General features: G+C 42.2%; 2 protein-coding genes across 3 annotated transcripts in view; both read right to left on the bottom strand.

The window, feature by feature from the left end:
• LOC115179515 (zinc finger protein OZF) overlaps positions 1-24016 on the bottom strand; it is a 919448-nt gene extending 895432 nt beyond the window's left edge. Inside the window, exons 1-3 of one of the 2 annotated variants that reach the window (XR_003872931.1) lie at positions 23703-24004; positions 22610-22849; positions 13367-13423 (exon numbers count right to left, since the gene is read on the bottom strand). Coding sequence is in view for 1 of the 2 variants with exons in the window: in XM_029741117.1 (XP_029596977.1) it covers positions 22610-22712 (103 nt within the window). In the remaining variant the exon portion in view is untranslated. Of the gene's footprint in view, positions 1-13366; positions 13424-22609; positions 22850-23702 lie in introns of those variants that run through there. The other variant, XM_029741117.1, reaches the window with a different exon arrangement.
• Positions 8835-12576, bottom strand: LOC115179211 (gastrula zinc finger protein XlCGF17.1-like). The gene is made up of 2 exons (XM_029740605.1): positions 12559-12576; positions 8835-10032 (listed from the first exon to the last, which is right to left on the bottom strand). Exons 1-2 carry the CDS (start codon positions 12574-12576, stop codon positions 8878-8880), a joined length of 1173 nt encoding a protein of 390 aa, XP_029596465.1. The 3' UTR covers positions 8835-8877.
• Positions 24017-25797: the final 1781 nt, after the last annotated feature.

The raw sequence follows: 25797 nt of genomic DNA, 5'->3' as shown, positions 1-25797 counted from the left end.
ATACAGTACAGTGTACCCCGTTGTAACAAACGTGAGCAACAACCTCTCACTCAACTTCAACAAAACTAAGGAGATGATCGTGGACTTCAGGAAACAGCAGAGGGAGCACCCCCATCCACATCGACAGGACAGTAGTGGAAAAGGTGGAAAGTTTTTAAGTTCCTCGGCAACAGCAGGAGGTTGAAGAAAATTGGCTCGTCACCTAAAACCCTGACAAACTTTTACAGATGCACAATTGAGAGCATCCTGTCGGGCTGTATCATAGCCTGATACGGCAACTGCACCGCCCTCAACCGCAAGGCTCTCTAGCGGGTGGTGCGGTCTGCACAACACATCAACGGGGGAAAACTACCTGCCCTCCAGGACACCTACAGCCCCCGATGTCACAGGAAGACCAAAAATATCAAGGACAACAACCACCCGAGCCACTGCCTGTTAACCCCGCTACCATCCAGAAGGCAAGGTCAGTACGGGTGCATCAAAGCTGGGACTGAGAGACTGAAAAACCATCACTAACACAGAGAGGCTGCTGCCTACATACAGACTCAAATCATTGGCCACTTTAATAAATGGATCACTAGTCACTTTAAAAAATGCCACTTTAATAATGTTTACATATCCTACAATACTCATCTTTATACTGTATCTTATACCATCTATTGCATCTTGCCTATGCCGCTCATCCATATGTTTATATGTACATATTCTTATTCCATCCCTTTAGATTTGTCTGTATTAGGTAGTTGTGGAATTGTTAGATTACTTGTTAGATTTTACTGCACTGTCTGAACTAGAAGCACAAGCATGTCGCTACACTCGCATTAACATCTGCTAACCATGTGTATGTGACCCAATAACATTTTATTTGAGCATATGGTTGCTGTCAAAAGAAATTATAAAAATGTAATTACTTCCTATTCATCACCACCACTTATCCCTGAAAGCTGAAATCCCACTGGATTCTAGCAAAGGCGGGACTTCCAACAATACCAGATCAGTAAAGTGGGAGTTGGCCCTAATGAGCTTGCAAATGTAATTGTTCAATTTAAATAATGTTATTGATGAATCATACCTGTCTAGGCTATTTGAAAATTAAACTTTAAATTAACCTGAAAACGTTGCTTAATCTAAGTTTATGTAGAAAGTTGAAAATCATATCATACAGTGTAACCCGAATTATTTAAAAACAATTACTGCCGATTCTTCAGCACCAGAGGTCACTGATAGCGCAAGCTGAAATCACATGGGATTCCCGCACGGCAAGGGATTTCACTTTGAACAAAGGGGAAAACAAAAATGGCTCCTCCCCCTTGTTAGCTTAGCATTTGATGCAATGCTTAGCTTCACTTGTGCTGGAAAGTGAGACTCCGCACAGCAAAAGTCCCCTCCAACAAGAGAACGGGTTTACTAAGTGACGTCTCACGTTCAACCTTTCAGCAATATTTTTTGCGATTAACCGGAACGTGCGGAAAACACAAATACCCCGTTGGTCTACTCGCACCAATGAAAACGCGAGACAGAGAGATAATTACTAACTTGGTCAAGCCAATACAGTGGGGGAAAAAAGTATTTAGTCAGCCACCAATTGTGCAAGTTTTCCCACTTAAAAAGATGAGAGAGGCCTGTAATTTTCATCATAGGTACACTTCAACTATGACAGACAAAGTGAGAGAAAAAAAATCCAGAAAATCACATTGTAGGATTTTTAATGAATTTATTTGCAAATTATGGTGGAAAATAAGTATTTGGTCACCTACAAACAAGCAACATTTCTGGCTCTCACAGACCTGTAACTTCTTCTTTAAGAGGCTCCTCTGTCCTCCACTCGTTACCTGTATTAATGGCACCTGTTTGAACGTGTTATCAGTATAAAAGACACCTGTCCACAACCTCAAACAGTCACACTCCAAACTCCACTATGGCCAAGACCAAAGAGCTGTCAAAGGACACCAGAAACAAAATTGTAGACCTGCACCAGGCTGGGAAGACTGAATCTGCAATAGGTAAGCAGCTTGGTTTGAAGAAATCAACTGTGGGAGCAATTATTAGGAAATGGAAGACGTACAAGACCACTGATAATCTCCCTCGATCTGGGGCTCCACACAAGATCTCACCCCGTGGGGTCAAAATTATCACAAGAACGGTGAGCAAAAATCCCAGAACCACACGAGGGGAACTAGTGAATGACCTGCAGAGAGCTGGGACCAAAGTAATAAAGCCTACCATCAGTAACACACTACGCCGCCAGGGACTCAAATCCTGCAGTGCCAGACGTGTCCCCCTGCTTAAGCGAGTACATGTCCAGGCCCGTCTGAAGTTTGCTAGAGAGCATTTGGATGATCCAGAAGAGGATTGGGAGAATGTCATATGGTCAGATGAAACCAAAATATAACTTTTTGGTAAAAACTCAACTCGTCGTGTTTGGAGGACAAAGAATGCTGAGTTGCATCCAAAGAACATCATACCTACTGTGAAGCATGGGGGTGGAAACATCATGCTTTGTGGCTGTTTTTCTGCAAAGGGACCAGGACGACTGATCCGTGTAAAGGAAAGAATGAATGGGGCCATGTATCGTGAGATTTTGAGTGAAAACCTCCTTCCATCAGCAAGGGCATTGAAGATGAAACATGGCTGGGTCTTTCAGCATGACAATGATCCCAAACACACCACCCGGGCAACAAAGGAGTGGCTTCGTAAGAAGCATTTCAAGGTCCTGGAGTGGCCCAGCCAGTCTCCAGAGCTCAACCGCATAGAAAATCTTTGGAGGGAGTTGAAAGTCAGTATTGCCCAGCGACAGCCCCAAAACATCACTGCTCTAGAGGAGATCTGCATGGCGGAATGGGCCAAAATACCAGCAACAGTGTGTGAAAACCTTGTGAAGACTTACAGAAAACGTTTGACCTGTGTCATTGCCAACAAAGGGTATAAAACAAAGTATTGAGATATACTTTTGTTATTGACCAAATACTTATTTTCCACCATAATTTGCTAATAAATTCATTAAAAATCCTACAATGTGATTTTCTGGATTTTCTTTTCTCATTTTGTCTGTCATCGTTATAGTGTACCTATGATGAAAATTACAGGCCTCTCTCATCTTTTTAAGTGTGAGAACTTGCACAATTGGTGGCTGACTAAATACTTTTTTCCCCCCTCAGTATCTACTCAATTTTTAATTGGCTGGCCCTATGTCCACGCTAAAGAAATTAATTATGACCAAGTCTACTCGCTCCTGAACGCGATAGACAGAAGTAACACTACATTGGGCCCAACTAGTATTTTTCTCAGAATGCCTGCATCGGCTGGTACATACGCCCTAGCTCATAGCATTCAGTAAATCCCCTACACACTGATTTGTGTCAGATATACAACACGAGTCAATCTTGCTCCACTAGTATCTTGGTGAAAAAGAAAAACCACACACACGCCACTCTCAACAATAATCCTGATTGGTGTATGAGTAACTTGCTACACAATTAATATGGACTGAATTCAACAGTGAGGCCTAGTTTTATCTTAGATTCCTCGCACGGGGGCATCAATATGTTGTGACGTTATCGTTAATGTGATGACATGCTATTTATCAAATAATTAACTGTTTATTATTACGTGATTAAATTAATCCTGTAAAAATTAACTCAGTAACCTGGAGCACCACGGGAAAAGTTTGTTTAATGAGTTACCGTTTCCCAAATTAACTCAGAATATATAGATTTCATAGCAGTCACCAATTAATTCATTTCCTCAGTCTCATTCTGAATGTCATATAATTAGTAAATCTGCACAAACCCGGGTCTCACTAATTATTACATACCACACAAATTGAGTTGATTATTTATTTACTAACCAGTTAAATGATAACATAAGATAAATATACACAAACAGTCTAGGTTATTGGTTAAAACTTCATACAATGGCAACAGGTCCCTAGTGGACCAACACAAGATGGAGATTTACAGAGAGAGAGAGAGAAAGAGAGAAATTCAACACTTGGATACATTTGTAAACTATGCTTAGTTTCAGCCCTAACACCTTGCCCTGAACTGCCCGTTATGGGTAAAAAGTGTAATGCATGTATTTACGTGTTGAAGTTCTCCGTTGGGTATCTCTTTGTGGGTCGAGTTCCGCTTAGTGGGAAAGGTTTGGCCAACGCCTTGTTCATTCGTCTTCAGGTGTAAGTCTCTGATTTTCCAAACGATGTCACAATGTCCTTTCTCTTGTCAGTTTCCTTGCACTCGTTCTGTGACAGTGGGCTTCTGAGGAGGCTAATGAGCCGTGTCGATGCTCCCGGCGTGGGTAAGAGGGCCGTGTAGACAACCGATGACTTGAAAAGAATAGTCGAATGGTTCTGCTTAAATTCAACTTCCTAGATACAGTACTTAGAATAGCTACTCCACCATAAACTTGATTGTTCAGAGATTTACTTTGTCTTCAACCTCGTGTTGCGTTTCGGGGTCACGACTAGTCGTAGACCTCGGCTGCAGCGCATGGTCAACTTAGTCTGATATGTAAATTCTTAACTCATGTTTTATACCGTAGAGTAAAGGGGCGTTTCCATCTTTATGACACACTCTCTGGGTTCCCTAGGTGTAGCTAGTTACAAGGCAAGGTATTAGGATTTACTATGATCTTGTTTAGACAACTAAAATCAGTCTTATCATCACCAAAACATTCTCTTTCATCTGCATATTCTCTACACAAAGTATGTAAACATCACATATACATTATGAAAACTCTTCAAGTTAATGTTTTCGTTATAACATCCTCATTTCACTTTTAAGAACATCATAAAATAGACATTCATTTTCATATTCCATCCATCATTGTTTCCACCATTTGGCTGATCAAATATACATTTCCCAAAGTCCATTTATTTGATGTTGTGTAGTTTTGAGCTGTAAACTCTTCCTAAGGCACACAGACATTCCAGTCTCTCACATTAGAGAACAGAATGGAGTTGGGCTGTTGCCTTATAATTTACGATGGGCGTGAGGTCATAAACCCCCCTCATCAATCCCTCTATACTTCTCCCCCTCTTCGGGAGGGAGAGATATCTCTGTAGAACCGTGATCCATTGTAACCTGATCCTCACAGGCCAGTTATGACAGTCCCCCTCTGGTGGGTTCAACTTGGAAGGATCCTGCATTTTGCAATCCACCATAAGAATGACCATCGGATGTCAACAATTGTATATACACAGTGTACGCCATTTGTTTGTGAGAATGTGAATGGGATCAAATTTGGTTCATATATAGACACTATTTCACTTAAAACAGTTTGTTTCACTTAAAATTATACACAAGAGAAGATGTTGCCCAGAACAAATTAATGTACAAACATTATATCAATTAACTTCAACAGTTGTTAAAATAAATTCATCAATGACTAAACTAATGAATCTAGCATTAAAAGACAATTTAATAAACACTAGTCAATTCATAGCCTGTTTCTCATTAAACAAAACGTGTTTGCTAATATAAAAATAATCCACTGAAACTAATGCTGAAAACTGATCATCACATCATCTTTATCTGATACAGTGCATTCAAAAAGTATTCAAACCCCTTGACTTTTTCCACCTTTTGTTACGTTACAGCATTATTATAAAATGTATTAAATCGTTTTTTTCCTCATCAATCTACACACAACACCCCAAATTACAACGCAAAAACAGGTATTTTGCAAACATTGTCTTAGCTGTGTGCTTAGGGTTGTTGTAATGTTGGAAGGTGGACCAGTGTGAGGTCCTGAGCACTCTGGAGCAGGTTTTCATCAAGGATTTCTCTGTGCTTTGCTCCGTTCAACTTTCCCCTCGATCCTGACTAGTCTCCCAGTCCCTGCCGTTGAAAAACATACCCACAGCATGATGCTGTCACCACCATGCTTCACTATGCTCTGACATGCACTGTCAACTGTGGGACCTTATATAGACAGGTGTGTGCCTGTTTGAATTAAATATACAAAGTGGACTCCAAATCAAGTTGTTGAAACATCACAAGGATACTTAATGGAAACAGGATGCACCTGAGAATAATTGAGTCTCCATAGTAAACAGTATGAATACTTGTTTATTATTTGCCCCAAAAAATCTAAAAAAGTGTTTTCAATTTGTTTTTATGGGCTATTGTGTGTAGATTGAGGATTTTTTGTAACAAAATGTGGAAAAAGTCCAGGTCTGAATAATTTTCTTTGGCACTGAGTGTACAAAACATTAGGAACACCTTCCTAATATTGAGTTGGAATCCCCTTTGTCCTCAGAACAGCCTCAATTCGCCAGGCCATGGACTCCACCTGGTGTGGAAAGAAACCCACAGGGATGCTGGGCCACGATGACTCCAATGCTTCCCACAGTTGTGTCGGGTTGGCTGGGAGTGGATCTCTACTCCGAATAGCTCGTTCCATATCCTCCCATAGATGCACAATTGGATTGAGATCTGGTGACTCGGCAGGCCACTGCAGTAAGCTGAATTCCCTGTCACGGTTTCCATGGAACCATTCCTGGACAAGCCTTGTGGCATGGGGCATAATGCTGCTGAAAAAATCAATTTGCAGCTGGATACATTGCTGCCATGAAGGGATGCACCTGATTGGCAATGATGTTTAGATATACTGTGGCATTAAAACGTTGCTCCACTTTTATCAAGGAGCCCAATGTGTGCCATGAAAACACACCATCACACCACCACCACCAGCCTGCAATGCTGATACACGGCATGGATGCATGTACTCATGGTTTTCTCCATACCCTAGTATCCCATCAGCATGACACAGCAGGAACTGGGATTATCTAGACCAGTGGTTCCCAAAATGTTTATAGTCCCGTACCCCTTCAAACATTCAACCTCCAGCTGCGTACCCCCTCTAGCACCAGGGTCAGCACGCTCTCAAATATTGTTAGCCTGTCTCACACACACACACATACACACACACACAATACATTTATTAAACATAAGAATGAGTGTGAGTTTGTCACAACCAGGCTCGTGGGAAGTGACAAAGAGTTCTTATAGGACCAGGGCACAAATAATAATAATAATAATCAATTTTGCTCTTTATTTAGCCATCTTACATATAAAACCTTACTTGCTCATTGAAAATTGTGAATAACTCACCACAGGTTAATGAGAAGTGTGTGCTTGAAAGGATGCACATAACTCTGCAATGTTGGGTTGTATTGGAGAGAGTCGGTCTTAAATCCTTTTCCACACAGTCTGTGCCTGTATTTAGTATTCATGCTAGTGAGGGCCGAGAATCCACTCTCACATAGGTACGTGGTTGCAAAGGGTATCAGTGTCTTAACAGCGCGATTTGCCAAAGCAGGATACTCTGAGCGCAGCCCAATTCAGAAATCTGGCAGTAGCTTCTGATTAAATTATATTTTCACAGAACCGCTTGTTGCAAATTATGATGAGGCTCTCTTGTTCAGATATCGGTAAGTGGACTGGAGGTAGGGCATGAAACGGAAAACGAATCTAGTTTGTGTCATCCGTTTCAGGAAAGTACCTGCGTATTTGCACACCAAACTCACTCAGGTGCTTCGCTAGATCACATTTGACATTGTCCGTAAGCTTGAGTTCATTTGCACACAAAAAAATCATACAATGACGGAAAGACCTGTGTGTTGTCCTTGTTAACAAAGTTAACCATTTTCACTGTAGTGTCCAAAACGTCTTTCCAGCTGTCAGGCATTCCCTTGGCATTAAGAGCCTCTCGGTGGATGCTAGTGTACCCAAGTAGCGTTGGGAGCAACTGCTTGCACGCGCATACCACTCCACTATGTCTCCCTGTCATGGCTTTCGCGCCATCAGTACAGATACCAACACATCTTGACCACCAAAGTCCATTTGATGTCACAAAGCTGTCCAGTACTTTAAACATATATCCTGTTATCCAGGTTTCCAGTGGTTTGCAGAAGAGGATGTCTTCCTTAATTGACCCCCCAAAAACGTAACAGACATACCAGGAGCTGTGCCAGGCCCGTCTGTTGACTCATCCAGCTGAATTCACTGGCTTGTATGCGAAGCAGTAATTGTTTCAAAACATCTGCCATGTCACTGATGCGTCATGAAACGGTATAATTTTGGGGGCATTTTCCCCCAGCATTGTCCCAGCCATATCCGCGGAAGCAGGAATAATTAAGTCCTCCACAATAGTATGGAGCTTGCCTGTCCTAGCCACTCGGTAGCTCACCATATAAGACGCTTCTAGGCCCTTCTTATTAAATGGTATCTGTTGCTTTTATACATGTCTTCCTACTCGAAAGTTGTCTCAACTCTCGCTCAAAAAACTCCTGTGGCTTATTTTTCAAATTGGCATGTTTTGTTTCTAAATGTCTGCGCAAGAGTGAAGGTTTCATCGAGTTGTGAGATATAAACACACTGTGGCTGAGGAAAGGCACTATTCCCAATATAAGTGAACCCCAAATCAATGTAGTTCTCACCAAAATGCACCTCTTCGATGGTCCAACATCCGTCTGTTGTTCGGTGCTTTCCCGGGTAAAGGGACAGTAGTGCTTCGGCTGAATCAGAATCACAACTGTCAGTGTCCATGCTAGCTGGGCTAACAACAAATGTAGAATTGCTGATGCTAGCATTGGATGTGCTCATGGAAGCAGAACAACTTGTGCCGTTGACAGGTGCAGTACTGCTGGTAGTACCAGTACTACCAGTAGAGCTGGTATGTGTCTCTACGGACGCGGGCTAAAAAAACACAGCATAACTGACAAGGTGCACACTGATCAGTAAAGAGAGGCTAACATTCTATGACGCTCCCTTTCCTCTGCCTTGTTCTCACAGTGAGAAACAATAGGATTACAAGTGTTCTACACTTCTTCATTTGATCCAATTCAACGTTGCCAATTATTTTATGAGATGATAATTAAGTGGAGTGACTAATCTTAGCTGGTCTGAGAGAACTGATGAGGCTACTATTATGTACACCTTGGTGTCTTTTTAACTGGCCCATTTGAGAGAAACTCACCCTACAGTCAGAACAGGAGTAAGGCTTCTCTCCTGTGTGTAGCCGTTGGTGTGTTTTTACACTGCCCAATCGGGAGAAGTTCTTGCCACAGTAAGAGCAGAAGAAAGGCTTCTCTCCTGTGTGTGTTCTCTGATGACTGTTTAGCTCAGCTGATGATTTAAAACATTTTCCACAGTCAGAGCAGTAGTAAGGCTTCTCTCCTGTGTGTATACGTTCATGTCGTTTTAGGTGGCTCGATTGAGAGAAACTCGCTCTACAGTCAGAGCAGAAGTAAGGCTTCTCTCCAGTGTGTGTTCTCTGATGAACTTTTAGCTCAGTTGATGTTGTGAAGCATTTTCCACAGTCAGAGCAGGAGCAAGGCTTCTCTCCTGTGTGTGTTCTCTGATGAACTTTTAGCTCAGTTGATGTTGTGAAGCCTTTTCCACAGTCAGAGCAGGAGTATGGCTTCTCTCCTGTGTGTATACGTTCATGTTGTTTTAGATGTCCCAGTCCAGAGAAACTATTTCCACAGACAGAACAGGAGTAAGGCTTCTCTCCTGTGTGTGTTCTCTGGTGAACTTTTAGCTGAGACGATTGTGTAAAGCATTTTCCACAGTCAGAGCAGGAGTAAGGCTTCTCTCCTGTGTGTATACGTTCATGTTGTTTTAGGTGGCTCGAGTGAGAGAAACTCTTCCAACAGTCAGAGCAAGAGTAAGGCTTCTCTCCTGTGTGTATACGTTCATGTTGTTTTAGATGTCCCACTCCAGAGAAACTATTTCCACAGACAGAACAGGAGTAAGGCTTCTCTCCTGTATGTATACGTTCATGTTGTTTTAGGTGGCTCGATTGAGAGAAACTCTTCCTACAGTCAGAGCAGGAGTAAGGCTTTTCTCCTGTGTGTACTCTCTGATGAACTGTCATAGCCCTTGATGTTGTGAAATTCTTCCCACAGTCAGTGCAGAAATACAGATTCTCTCCTGTATGTATTTTTAGGTGTATTTTTAGCTTTGATAGAATTGGGAAAATCTCCTCACAATGTGGGCAGTGGTGAGACCTCTTAGCTCTGTGATCTTCCTGCTGTTGCTTTCTGGATGTAGAGAATGTCTCAACATGATCTCCTGTGTGAACATCAGAAGAACCAGTCAGTTCGTGTATTATACAGTACCAGTCAAACGTTTGGACACACCTACTCATTCAAGGGTTTTTCTTTATTTTTACTATTTTCTACATTGAATAATAAGTGAAAACATCAAAACTATGGAATAACACATATAGAATCATGTAGTAACCCCCCAAAAAAAGTGTTAAATCAAAATAGCTTGTATTTTAGATTCACGCTTGGCACCCTCTCAACCAGCTTCACCAGGAATGCTTTTCCAACAGTCTTGAAGTTCACACACATGCTGAGCAATTGTTGGCTGCTTTTCCTTCACTCTGCAATCCAACTCATCCTAAACTAACTCAATTGGGTTACGGTCTGGTGATTGTGGAGGCCAGGTCATCTGATGCAGCACTCCATCACTCTCCTTCTTGGTCAAATAGCCCTTACACAGCCTGGAGGTGAGTTGTGTCATTGTCCTGTTGAAAAACAAATGAGTCCTACTAAGCCCAAACCAGATGGAATGGCGTATCGCTGCAGAATGCTGTGGTAGCCATGCTGGTTACGTGTGCCTTGATATCTAAGTAAATCAGACAGTGTCACCAGCAAAGCACCCCCACAACGTCAAATCTCCTCCATGCTTCACGGTAGGAAATACACATGCGGAGATCATCCGGTCACCTATTCTGCATCTCACAAAGACACGGCGGTTGGAAGCAAAAATCTGAAATTTGGACTCATCAGACCAAAGGACAGATTTCCACAGGTCTAATGTCCATTGCTCGTGTTTCTTGGCCCAAGCAAATCTCTTGTTATTGGTGTGCTTTAGTAGTGGTTTCTATGCAGCAATCCGACCATGAAGGCCTGACTCACGCAGTCTCCTCTGAACAGTTGATGTTGATGTGTCTGTTACTTGAACTCTGAAGCATTTATTTGGGCTGCAATTTCTGAGGCTGATAACTCTAATTGACTTATCCCCTGCAGCAGAGGTAACTCTGGGTCTTCCATTCCTGTGGCGGTCCTAATGAAAGCCAGTTTCATCATAGCACTTGATGGTTTTCCAACTGCACTTGAAGAAACTGTCAAAGTTCTTGAAATGTTCCAGATTGACTGAGCTTCAGGTCTTAAAGTAATGATGGAATGTCATTTCTCTTTGCTTATTTGAGCTGTTCTTTCCATAATATGGACTTGGTCTTTTACCAAATAGGGCTCTCTTGTGTATACCACCCCTACCTTGTCACAACACAACTGATTGGCTCGAACGCATTAAGGAAAGATATTCCACAAATTAACTTTTAACAAGGCACACCTGTTAATTGAAATGCATTCCAGGTGACTTCCTCATGAAGCTGGTTGAGAGAATGCCAAGAGTTTGCAAAGCTGTCAAGGCAAAAGGGTGGCTACTTTAAAGAATCTCAAATATATTTTGATTTGTTTAACACTTTTTTTTTTACTACACAATTCCATACATGTTATTTCATAGTTTTGATGTCCTCACTATTATTCTACAATGCAGAAAGAAAAACTCTTGAATGAGTAGGTGTCCAAACTTTTGACTGGTACTGTACATGTCACCAAATTTATTTTACGAAGACCTTTTTACATCAGCAGTTATCACAAAATGCTTTACAGAAATCCAGCCTAAAATCACAAAAGAGCAAGCAATGCAGATGTAGAAGCACAGTGGTTATGACAAACTTCCTAGAAAGTAGGAACATAGGAAGAAACAGAGGAACCAGACTCAAAGGGGTGGCCGGTCCTCTTCTGGCTATACCGGGTGACATACACTACATTTAAAAAAAGTTTTGGGTCACTTTTAAATGTCCTTGTTTTGAAAGAAAACCCCAAAAATGTGTTTAATAAAATTGATCAGAAATACAGTGTAGACATTGTTAATGTTGGAAATAACTATCATAGCTGGAAATGGCTGATTTTTTAAATGGAATATCTACATAGGCGTAGAGGCCCATTATCAGCAACCATCACTCCTGTGTTCCAATGGCACGTTGTGTTAGCTAATCCAAATTTATAATTTTAAAAAGGCTAATTGATCATTAGAAAAATAGTTTTTAAATGATAAACTTGGAATAGCTAACACAACATTCCATTGGAACACAGGAGTGATGGTTGCTGATAATGGGCCTCTGTACACCTATGTAGATATTCCATTAAAAAAAGAATTAAAAAAAAAAAAAGCAGTTTCCAGCTACAATAGTCACTTGCAAAATTAACAAAAAAGGGGCGTGTCATTCTCCACTCACAAGTGTTAGTAATGTTAGAGAATTTCCAGTCATCCGGTGATTTTCAGTACCTATACTGTTCTCTTTGAAGCAGAAAGAAGAATCGATTTAAGGTTAATTATTAGACAGGTGTAAGCAGAATGAAGGCTGAGCCCATGTGAATGTACAGAGCCTGATCAACATCGAGTTAACCATTAGACATGTAAAAAACAGAACATAAGCATAATCCGTGTGGATGAGGCAAGGTAGACCAACACAGACATGACTGGTCTGGGCCATGTCTGATCTTGTGAAGGCTACTGGACATGCACATGGGTTAATCATACATAGACAACATCGGCCTGAACTTGTGAAGACCTATGGACAGGAACATTAGCTAATCAGTTATAGGCACCATTAGACCTGCAGTAGGAGTGTGCATGTCTGTGTGTCACGCCACCAATAGAATCTATGCCCTAATGTCTGAGACAATAAGAAAGGCAGTAAGATTAAGGTGGCCAAAGCTAGAAGGTATTAATCTTTTACATAAAGTGGAGTGACACTTATGTATGGGTAAAACTGTATAAAAGCTGAGTACTAAGAATGGAGAATCAGTTCTTCCATGGAATTGCTCGGCTTTGTTACTTTTGTAATAAAGTCTATTTGAATTCACAAGCTCCGGTATCTGAGAAATATTTTATTCAATATTTACACAACAGTAACTACAGACACATTTTAAAAACACTGGCAGTTTGTCTACTTCACTTCTTTAGTCTACTCTCTGATCACTCCAGATAACCCAGTGAATAAAACAAATGCTGGCAATACTGGTGTCAAACCATGCAAGTCTGAGTAGCATGAAATAACATCTACCTTCTCATTTAAAACAGTTCATCATGAAACAGTTCTACTGCAACTTTTCATACACAGTGGGAAGTTGGAACGAACAAACTTAGATAGAACCTGCTCTTACCATGAGAAACAGATTTCCCAATCTTCTCCTCCTCTTCTTCATCTTTAATGTTGACATTCAGCTCCAGTGTTTGACTGCAGTCTTCCAGCTTCACTGATGTCATCTCTGGATCCTGCAGTGCAAACTGGGCTCCACTGTCACAATCAGGACCCAGTGACTGTAGGTTTGGACTCACTGTGGAAGGAGAGAGGCAGGCTAAGTTTGTCCTCACTGTTCTCATACTTCATTATAGTCTGCCTGTAGTAACAATGAGAAACAGGCACCAAAAGTTAATCTTGACAGTTCCGGCACTTTCTTTATTCTCTAAAAATATATTATATTTCTTCATGTTCAATTATCTAATTCAGTGCTGGACTTGGACTGAAATAGGTGCCGATACTCATTGTGGGTGACGGTACTGTTTATATTTAGGTGCAGGAACTCCACAATACTTTTGAGCTAATATTCTATAAAAGAAACGAGCAGAAGCAGTAGAAGGTACTGGTACTCAGCTCTGGTGAGCTCCTGTCCAAGTCAAGCACTGATCTCATTTCAATAGATCAGGTAGCTAAGAATTGACTCAACATTCATTCATTTAAATTAGACAAAGTATACACTTTAAATTAGGCTACACAATTTAAATGCACTTAATCTATAGTAGATTTCCCAAATTCACATAAATGCATAAATGACAACAAAGCCTTTAGTACAAGATTACAGTATGTTTATGGCAGCACTATACTATTTTCCTGAATAACCTTGTCTTCACTATCATTTCAAATAAAAAACTAATAGTATTTCCTGTTCACACCATAGTAACATTTATAGATAAATATAGAAACAACTGAATGTGTCTGAATATTAGTACACATGTAGGAAACTGATTCATTACATTCAGCTTCAAAACTGTAGTGTGACCGTGAAAATGTCTCTCTGCACCCGCACTTTAGTTCGTTGACGCAGACCGAGTGGGCGTTGCCATTTTACCAGCTCGTGAATTTTACACAAAACCAATAACATGCTAAACAAACTCAGAAATCTCAAATAAATGGATTCTTTATTAAATGACCTTGAGGAAATTATGTACATCCACTCAGACAAACCCAAAGTGTCTAGCTATGTGAATATCTGTGTATCACGTTCACTCGGTTTGACACAAAAATAACACATCAACCCTTTACCAAACGTGATGATACCTTAACGGATGTTACCTAGCATGGTATGACATGTTCTTTCGAAATTAGAAAGTTTAAACGTGCCATTACATACCTGCAGTAATAAATAGAAACAGACACAAGGGTTATGTCCTTAACATCACAGTTCTGAAACGTTTTCTTTATTCTGAAGAATGGTGTGTGCCTGCCTGGGACTTCCTGTTCCCCCACAACCACAGTGCAGCCACAGATAGAACAATGAGACAGATATTTCACCAGATGTATAAATGTGAAGTATGCGCTTAGCGTTTCCACTCACTACCAAACTAAAATCTGTTATGAACAGAGTGGACTACGTTTTGTAGAAGTTTATCTTTTATATTTTTTATAAATCGCTTTGTTTAGAAGGAACGCAAAGGTGACTTGAGTTATTGCACACGAGCGCTTCAGAGGTGAGGAGGTGTTCCCTAACAGAAATATGCAGATGTGTGCTAGAACGCGCTAATAGGATCTCGTTACCTTGTGCTTGGCTCTGCCCACTATGCCCCAGAACAGACTATGGGAAGCGCACAGTACTACATAGAGCCATGACTACATGGAACTCTATTCCACAATTATGCAGTACAATTTTATTTTAAAAAACAGCAGCAGCTAATGGGGATCCATAATAAATATTCACAGAGGAGGCGTTCCCTAAGAAATATGCAGATGTGTGCTAGAACGCGCTAATAGGATCTCGTTACCTTGTGCTTGGCTCTGCCCACTATGACTCAACTCTTCCCATTGCAAACGTCCGGTTTAGTTATAAAAAAATATGGTGCAACCCTCCGTGCTTTCAGGGATTATTATGTCCCTACCCCATTATATGAGAAGGGCGGTACTTAATTTGAGCCGGATCTTCCGGCACCTCTCAGTTTTGTAGTCTTTCGCTCTGGAACTTATTTGTCAGGATCAGGTAACCAAGCTCTTGTGGCATGAAAAATAAATGTCCACTATTTGCAATGTAAAAATCCTAATAAAAGCCATCAGAGTAATTACATTTGGATTCCTCTGTAATTGTCATGCCTCCTAAAAAAACGTAATGTGAAAACGTGCCTGATATTCTGTGAATTGATTGATGTTGGGCCATCCCAGGTTTATGGTTTGTGCAACATTGTAGCCTATTTAGACCAAGGCGTGGCCATTGCTGTGGTGAGAGAGAAGCACGCCTGTATCTCTCACAGAACTAAAATGAGATTCACTTTCTATGATCTCTCTCCCTCTCTGTGCTGTTATAGACATGAGCCAGCAACTCTTCTCTCCAGCATTGCACTTCATAATTTATTTCCTATTATATTTCTAATACAATCGCTAGAAAACATAGGTTGTAAAGCAAATAGATCCTGCTGAATAGAACATACTAATCTGTCTGTTACCAAGTTATCAACTTCCAAATAGGTCTATTGAGCAAACAGCATAGTTTTACAAAGTAAAGCAAGAGAAAGATGAGCTTTTGGCCGGTGAGTGAGCTGAACATCATTGGGTGAGTCAGTGAAACTGGAAAGCTTGTTAAGGACTATAACTTCCTCCTCATATTGTACAATGTGTTTCTCCTCACACCTGGCCTAGGCTATTGATGGATTAGAGACAAGGTCGTTTTTATTGATCTCAGATTCTCAGTTTGTCAGTGTCAAAGGAGTCGGTCATTTTGGTCATTGAGAGGTATTAAAAAAGATTCTGCAAAAGTCTCCAGCCATCTAAAATGATGTAGAACCGCAAGAAATCTGTTTATTAAAGGCAACATTTTACCAGGACTCCAGGCTACAATAAATGTACTCCATGTGTACAACTTCTGCAAGCGGCTCCACACCACTGCTCTTTGCCAGTACACTAAAGCCATGATAGTGCATGCAATGCCTTATTATAAAGGTATTTTATTTAATATGTTCTGGTACCTGTCGTGACGTTGTATTAGTTAATGTGACGACTGTTGCTCATCGAATGATTAAAGGTTTCTAATTGCGTGATTAAATGAATCAAGCAATTATTAACTCATTAACCTGGGGCACCATGGGAAAATTGGTTTTATTGAGTTTCTATTTCCCAAATTAACTCAAAGAATATCAGAATATCGATTTTACAACAGTCGCTAATTAATCAATTTCCTCTAGTCTCATGTCTGAACGTCGCATAATCCGGGAATCTGCACGGACCCGGGTCCCACCAATGAGTTTACCACACCTATCTTAGTTCATTATTTATTTACTAGAAAGCTAAAATAATGATAAAAGATACACAAAACACAGTCTAGGCTATTGATTAGAACTTAGTATAACGGGGCAACACACTATGGTGCATGTTACCAAAAATGGGGATTTAAAAGAGAGAAACAGAGAAAGTACACGAGAGAAATATACATTTGGGTGCATTTGTCAGCTATGCTTATTTTAACCCTAGCCTTGCCCCGAACTGCCGCTCTTATGGGTCAGAATATAATGACGTAATTACGTGTTGGAGGTCTCAGATGGGAAGCTCCGCGTGGGTCGTTTGGGCTTCTCAATGACGCACTTCTCCGGCGCAACTCTCTGGTTGTCCTCACGATGTCAGTGTCCTTTTTGGCTTAGTGGTCTGATTCCTCGCCCTTGCTCTGGAAGGGGTCTTCTGAGGACAGACAGCTCTGTAGCTCAGAGCTCACAGCCTAGGAATGAAACAGTGTAGATACCACGATTCGATGGAGAGTGGAGGTTAGGTGGTTCGGCTTGAATTCACCCACTTAGACACAGCTACTCATCCGTAGCTTGGGTAGAAAAGAGATTTGTCTTCAACCTTGTGTTGCGTTTTGGGGTTCGTTGACTTTTTAGACCTCGGCTGTAGCTTGGGTCACTTAGTCTGATCTGTTCATTCTTAACTCCCATGTCTTATACCCTCGGGTCAGAAGTGGGCGTAACCGCCTTTAGGGCAATTCTCTGGACGTACCAAGTTAAAAGGCAAGGTCTAGATTTTATTCAAATCCAATTTTAGACAACTAACTTCACATTGCATCTATACCAAAACATTCTCTTTGATTTGGACATTTTCCACACCGTACAATGTATAAACATCAGGCATATACGGGGAAAACTCTTAAAGTTACAATGTTTTTGTAATAACGTCATCTATTAACCTTTAATAACAAAACAAAAATTACATACATTTTCATATTCCATCTATCATCATGACCACCATTGTGGCTGACGGAAACCATTGTTCCAAAGTCCCTTTACAGCATGTTTAATGTTCTGAGGCTGGTTCTCCATAGTGAGAGGACAAAGGAATTTTGTCTGTGGCCTAAGATAAATCATGGGCGTGAGGGGTCATAAAACCCCCACATCTTCAGACCCCTAGCTCTCTCCTCCTCTGTTGGGGTGAGAGATAATCTGTAGGGTTCTGGTCTCCTGTAACCTGACCTGATCAGGACAGTCACGACATACCTCAGAGCCCCCCAGGTCACCTCCCCTCTTGGGTTCACTTTTGGTTCCGGCACCACCCAATTTACAAATGAAGCACTGGAGAAGTGGGTAGCTGCCAATGCCTCCCTCTCTTTTGCCTAGAGTTCATCAGGCTGTTGATTGTGGCCTGTGGAATGTTGTCCCACTGCTCTTCAATGGCTGTGCGAAATTCCTGGATATTGGCGGGTACTGGATCAAGCTGTCGTTCACGTTGATCCAGACCATCCAAAACATGCTCAAAGGGTGACATGTCTGAGTATGCAGGCCATGGAAGAATTGGGACATATTCAGCATTTTCAATTGTGTACAGATCCTTGCAACATGGGGCTGTGCATTGTCATGCTGAAACATGAGGTGATGGCGACGGATGAATGGCAGGACAATGGCCCTCAGGATCTTGTCATGTATTGAACACTAAACAAATGTCAGTGAGTACCAGATTGAAAGCCTCTTAAGCATGTATTGGGGGGGAAACTATACATTCTACCAGTTTCAAATCAACTCAATGAAATTTAAATCAGAAAATGAGCGCTGGACAGCAAAATCAGAGAATTGCAGAGGGAAGCTTTTTTGGATAACTCAGTAGAAGTAAACATGGAATTATTTTCTCTTATAGCTCAGTATGAAGAACTTTCCACCTCAAAGGCTGCAAACAGCTTAACTAGGCTGAAACAGTCCTATGATCATGGTGAAAACCTGTTAAATTGCTGGCCTGGTGCATTAAGAAGTTCAATTCAGACCGAGCCATTCCTGCAATTCATAATTAACAGGACAATTATCAATGGATCCTGTAGAAAAAAACCAAACATTTGCTTCCTACTACAACACACTTTACAACACTGAATCTCCTGAGAACTAATCAGGTCTTGATGTTCCCTCTAGTTCAGAAGACACTAAATTGGATCTGGAAAAGGAAGTGGATGGTGTTGAAATATCTGATGCTATTTTCAATATGAAGGGAGGTAAAGAGGCAGGTCCAGATGGGCTCCCAATAGATATTTAAGGACAAACTTCTAGGTCCACTTTCGGATATGTACAGTGTATTGGGGTATGATATGCTCTAGAGCTCAGATACAGACAATAAACACCCGCCCGAGATTGGATAATGAGAACATATATCACCCTTGTTAAGCTCCACAAATGTGACTCTAATACCCCAGAGCTGTGTGTTAAATGTAACACACATTTAGGCACCTTGTATCATTGCCTGGAGGAATTTGTTGAGATACAAACGTTTTGGAGCTCAGTACTGCGCTATATCTCTGAGATGACCTCTGCCCAAATACCACTAATCCCTAAACTATGCCTCCTAAATCTTTACCCAAAGAATCTCTCTTTACATAGGAGAGAAAATAAAATGGTTGACCTCTGTCTATTACAAGCTAGACGTTCAATTGCTCTCCAATGGAAGCATGTCAATTCCCTCACTTGGTCGTTGGTTAAAATAATTAACGTCAAGCCTGGCTCTTGACAAATATACTTATATAGTTAAAAAGAAAGCCCCAGAGTTTCATAATATTTGGGATCTGTTTTGTGAGTTTTTGCAAACCGGTGATATTCTAGAAGCATTGGAACTGTAAATCCTCTATTTTTTATGTGAATATTGGCTCTAGTTCTTAGAGTAATCTGCATTATCTGCAACTGCATATTACACTTCTTATTTGGAAATGTTTTGGTACCCTTCCCCAGATCTGTGCCTCGACATAATCCTTTCATGGAGCTCTACGGACAATTCCTTCAAACTCGTGGCTTGGTTTTCACTCTGACATGCACTGACAAATGTGGAACCTTATATAGACAGGTGTGTGCCTTTCTAAATCATGTCCAATCAATTAAATTTACCACAGGTGGACTCTCAATCAAGTTGTAGAAATATCTCAAGGATGATCAATGGAAACAGGATGCACCTGAGCTCAATGTCGAGTCTCAGCGCAAAGGGCCTGAATACTTATGTAAATAAAGGTCTTTTTGTTTCTAATTTTTAATACATGTACAAACATTTCTAAAAAACCTGTGTTTCCTTTGTGAAGAACATTGATGATCATTTTTTTATTTAATCAATTTTAGAATAAGGCTGTAACGTAACAAAATGTGGAAAAAGCCAAGGGCTCTGAATACTTTCCAAATGCACTGTATGTATTCATATAAGAAGGTTGTGCAATACAAAAGGGGAATAAAACTATTCTAAAAGTGGGTAAGATGGGGAGTGTCATCCTCTAATCACTATCACAAGGGTTAGTATCTACACAGACTCATGTCATATAACTTTAAAACACTACTTCAATTATTTAGTGATCACTCCAGATATCCCAGTGAATAAAACTAATTCTGGCAATACTGGTGTCAAACCATGCAAGTGTCAGTAGCATGAAATAACATCTACCGCTTCATTTTAACAGTTCATCTGTCACGCTCTGACCTAGGAGAGCTGTGTTTTTCTGTTTAGTTAGGTCAGGGTGTGATAGAAAATAAAAACATAGAATGCCCACCCATCTATGTTTTGGCCAGGTATGGTTTCCAATCAGAGATACAGATACTTAGGCAGCCTGTTTTTCCTGTGTTGGTGTGGGTAGTTTTTTCGGTTTTGTGAGTATCACCTGACGGAACTGTTGGCTGTCGTTTTGTTTAAGTGTTATCATTAAAGTATCATTAAAGTAAAGTATGAGCACTCTACACGCCGCGCCTTGGTCCCTTTTAAACGACCCGCGTTACAGAACTACCCACCATGATTAGATCAAGCGGCGTGCCCGGGCAGAAATGGACACCTGGTCAAGTGAGGAGTGGATAGAAAGGAGAAACTGGACTTGGGGGCAAGTAATAGAGAGATATCGGAGCCTACCGGGGAAGAATGGGAGGCAGCCCCCCCCAAAGAAATTTGGGGGGGCACACGGGTAGTTTGGCTGGGCCAGGACTGAGACCTGAGCCAACTCCCCGTGCTTATTGTGGTGAGCATGTGCCTGCCTCTCGCGCTCTCTCTCCAGTGCGCCTCTGTAGCCCAGTACGTTCTGTGCCTGCCCCTCGCACTCTCCCTCCAGTTCGCCTCCATAGCCCAGTACGGTCGGTGCCTGCTTTGAGCACTCGGTCCTCAGTGCGTCTTCCTAGTCCGGTGAGACCTGTTTCAGCTCCACAATCTAAGCCTCTTGTGATAAGCGATGGTCCGAAGCCTATAGAGATGATCCATGGCACGAGGCCTCTACTGATGATCCATGACCCGGAGCCTGTAAGGATGTTCCATGGCACGAAGCCTCTAGAGGTAATCCATGGCCCGGAGCCTGTAGAAATAATCCTTTGCAAAAAGCCTGAAGGGATTATAAATGGTCCGGAGCCTGCAGGGATAAACCCTGGCACAAAGCCTGTAGGAATAATCCATAGCCCGGCACCTGTAGAGATCATCCATGGTGTGAAGCCTCCTGTGATGATCCATAGCATGAAGCCATCAGCAACGGTCACTAGTCCGGAACCGATAATGACGCTTCCCAGTCCGGACCCTCCGGCAACACTCCTCCGTCCGGAGCCTCCAGCAACACTCCTTAGTCCAGAGCCTCCAGCGACGCTCAACAGTAGGGAGCCTCCAACGACGCTCCCCAGTACGGAGCCTCCAACGGCGCTCCCCAGTACGGAGCCTCCAGCGGCGCTCCCCAGTACGGAGCCTCCAGCGGCGCTCCCCAGTACGGAGCCTCCAGCGGCGCTCCCCAGTACGGAGCCTGCAGCGGCGCTCCCCAGTACGGAGCCTCCAGCGGCGCTCCCCAGTACGGAGCCTCCAGCGGCGGTCCCTAGTCCGGAGCCGTCAGCGGCGGTCCCTAGTCCGGAGCCTCCAGCGGCGGTCCCTAGTCCGGAGCCGTCAGCGGCGGTCCCTAGTCCGGAGCCGTCAGCTGCGGTCCCCAGTCCGGAGCCGTCATCGGCGGTCCCCAGTCCGGAGCCGTTAGTGGCGGTCCGCAGTGGTCCGCAGCCCGGAGTCTTCAGCGGCGGTCCCCAGTCCGGAGCCGTCAGCTGCGGTCCCCAGTCCGGAGCCGTCAGCTGCGGTCCCCAGTCCCGAGCCGTCAGCTGCGGTCCCCAGTCCGGAGCCGTTAGCGGCGTTCCGCAGCCCGGAGCCTTCAGTGGCGGTCCGCAGCCCAAAGCCTTCAGCTGCGGCCTTCAGCTCAGAGTCTTCAGCGGCGGTTGGCGTTTCAGAGCCTCCGGCGATGACCCACGGTCTGGTTCCCCCGGACACACAGAAGCGGGGGGGATCAGTGGGCGGGGGGGTTCTACGCCCGGAACCAGAGTCGCCGCCAAATATGGATGCCCACCCGGACCCTCCCCAATAAGTTCAGGTTTGCGGCCGGGAGTCCGCACCTTTGGGGGGGGGGGGGGTACTGTCACGCTCTGACCTATGAGAGCTGTGTTTTTCTGTTTAGTTAGGTCAGGGTGTGATAGATGGGTGGGCATTCTATGTTTTTGTTTTCTATGTTTTGGCCAGGTATGGTTTCCAATCAGAGGCAGCTGTCTATCGTTGTCTCTGATTGGAAGCCATACTTAGGCAGCCTGCTTTTCCTGTGTTGGTGTGGGTAGTTGTTTTGTGAGTATCACCTGACGGAACTGTTGGCTGTCGTTTTGTTTAAGTGTTATCATTAAAGTAAAGTATGAGCACTCTAAACGCTGCGCCTTGGTCCCCTTTATACGACCCACGTTACATCATCATGAAACAGTTCTACTGCAACTTTTCATGCACAGTAGGAAGTTGGAACGAACAACAAACTTAGTTAGATAGAACCTGCTCTTACCATGACTAACAGATGTCCCAATCTTCTCCTCCTCTTCTTCATCTTTAATGTTGACACTCAGCTCCAGTGTTTGACTGCAGTCCTCCAGCTTCACTGATGCCATCTCTGGATCCTGCAGTGCAAACTGGGCTCCACTGTCACAATCAGGACCCAGTGACTGTAGGTTTGGACTCAGTGTGGAAGGAGAGAGGCAGGCTGGGTTTGTCCTCACTGTTGATGTTTACCGCCCTCATGGTTAATCTGAGGCGGCCAGTAGTAATAAAGAGAAACGGACACAAAAGTTAGTCTTGACAGTTCAGGCACTTGATTTATTCTCTAAAAATATGGTTTATATTTAGGTGCAGGAGCTCCACAATACTGTAAAGCTAATATTCTATAAGAGGAACATGAGCTCAAACAGTAGACATTTGAGGTGACGGTTCTCAGCTCCAGTGAGCTCCTGTCCAAGTCAAGCACTGATCTCATTTCAATAAATCTGGTAGCTAAGCATTGACAACAAAACATTCATTAATTCACATTAGACAAAGTATACACTTTAAATTAGGCTACAGAACTTAAAGGCATTTCAACTATAGCAGATTTCCTGAATTCGCATAAATGTCTCAAAAACCATTTAGTACAAGGTTGCCTTTTGTTTTAGGCAGCACTATGTACTATTTTCCTGAATAACCTTGTCTTCACTGTATTATTTCAATCAAAACCAATAGTATGTCTGTTCACACCATAGTAACATTTATAAATAAAGATAGAAACAACTTAATGTCTCTGAATATTAGTACACATGTAGAAAACTGATAATCATCACATTCAGCTTCAAAACAGTAGTGCAACCGTGAAATTGTCTCTCTGCTGCACCCTCACTGCCTGTACTTTACATTTTTTTAAATTGTATTCACAGGAATGTCCCTGTACTAATGTGTAATATTGTTATTATTGTTGCAATAAAAAAATAAAGAAATCCGTTGACGCAGACCGAGTGGTGCCGCCATTTTACCAGCTCGTGAATTTTACACAAAATCAATAACTTGCAAAACGAATTCAGAAATCTCAAGTAAATATATTCTTTAGAAAGTTTAAACGTGCTATTACATACCTGTAGTAATAAATAGAAACGGACACGAAGATTATCTTCTAGACCGCATCGTTCTGGCGATTTCTTTATACTGAAGAATGGTGGGCGCCTTCCCGGAACTTCCTGTTCCCCCACTAACACCGTCCGTGCATTCCGGGATCCTTGGGAAGTCCCTACCACATTACATGAGAAGGGGGTCGTAGCCTCCTGCAGGACACATCTCCTTTGCATAGAGTTGATCAAGATGTTGATTGTGAAATGCTATTTCTAGAATATTTTCTGGTCTGTGGTGTGTAATGAGGAGCAACCAGACGCTGCACTTGACACATTTATTAAACTGATTATTCCAGTTACTAATAAGCACGCACCTATTAAGGAAATGACTGTAAAAACTGTTAAATATCCTTGCATTGATGAGGAATCTCCTTGCATTGATGAGGAAGTCTGGCAGCCCAACTGATTGGCAAATGTACTGCAAATTAAGAAATCATGTGACTAAATGAAATAAAAATAAACTATACTATGAAACAAAGAGAAACTATATAAAGAATGATAGTAAAAAGCGTTGGAGCACATTAAACAAAATTCTGGGAAAAGAATCCAACTCGGCTCCTTCACACATTGAATCAGATGGCTCATTTATCGCAAAACCCACTGATATTGCCAAGATAAACAAACTTAGGGATGACATGCCAGCAACAAACGCTGACACTACACATCCAAGTATATCTGACCAAATTATGAAAGACAAGAAATGTACTTTTGAATTCCGTAAAGTCGGTGTGGAAGAGGTGAAAAAAATGATTGTTGTCTTTCAACAATGAGAAGCCACCGGGGTCTGACAATCTAGTGGCGGCAGGAAGCCTACTGGTTAGAGCTTGGGGCCCTTAACTGGAAGGTTGCTGGATCAAATCCCTGAGCTGATAAGGTAAAAATCTGTTGTTCTGAACAGGGCAGTTAACCCACAATGACCCCAATAGGCCGTCATTGTAAATAAGAATTTGTTCTTAATTAACTGTCTTGCCTCATCAAATAAATGTTAAAAAAATTGAGATGGAAAATGACTGAGGATAATAGCAGATGATATTGCCACATCTTCAATTTAAGCCTACTAGAAAGTGTGTGCCCTCAGGCCTGGAGGGAAGATAAAGTCATTCTGCTACCAAAGAATAGTAAAGCCCCCTTTATTGACTCAAATAGCCAACCAATCAGCCTGTCAACAAACTTCTGGAAAGAATTATGTTTGAGAAGGACACTCGACACTCAACACTTACACAAATTACTGATGATTGGCTGAGAGAAATTGATGATAAAATGATTGTGGGGGCTGTCTTCTTAGACTTCAGTGCAGCTTTTGACATTATCGATCATAGTCTGCTGCTGGAAAAACGGATGTGGCTCAACTACGTCTCCTTATGAATAATGTGGAAATTGAGCAAGTTGAGGTGATTAACTGCTTGGAGTAACCCTGGGTTGTAAACTGTGATGGTCAAAACATATTGATACAACAGTAGCTAAGATGGGGAGAAGTCTGTCCATAATAAAGTGTTACTCTGCCTTCTTAACAACACTATCAACAAGGCAGGTCCCTCGTTTTATCACACCTAGACTACTGTTCAGTAGTGTGGTCAGGTGCCACAAAGAGGGACTTGGGAAAATTGCAGTTGGTTCATAACAGTGCAGCACGGCTGGCCCTTAAAAGTACACGGAGAGCTAACATTAATGACATGCATGTCAATCTCTCATGGCTCAAAGTGGAAGAGAGATTGACTTCATCATTACTTGTTTTATTAAGAGCTGTTGACAAGCAGAATGTACCGAGCTGTCTGTTTAAAATACTAGCACACAGCTTGGAAACCCATGAATACCCCACAAGACATGCCACCGGAGGTCTCTTCACAATCCCCAAGTCCAGAACAGACTATGGGAGGCGCACAGTACTACATAGAGCCATGACCACATGGAACTCTTTTCCACATCAGGTAACTGATGCCAGCAGTAGAATCAGATTTAAAAAGCAGGTAAAAATACCACCTTATGGAACAACGGGGACTGTGAAGAGACACACACAAAGGTACAGACACATGCATAAGCACACATTGTGATATTGTTGTAT

This window comes from Salmo trutta, chromosome 39 (genome assembly GCF_901001165.1).
Source record: "Salmo trutta chromosome 39, fSalTru1.1, whole genome shotgun sequence".
Lineage (NCBI taxonomy): Eukaryota > Metazoa > Chordata > Actinopteri > Salmoniformes > Salmonidae > Salmo > Salmo trutta.
This window is presented reverse-complemented; position numbering and strand designations above follow the sequence as displayed.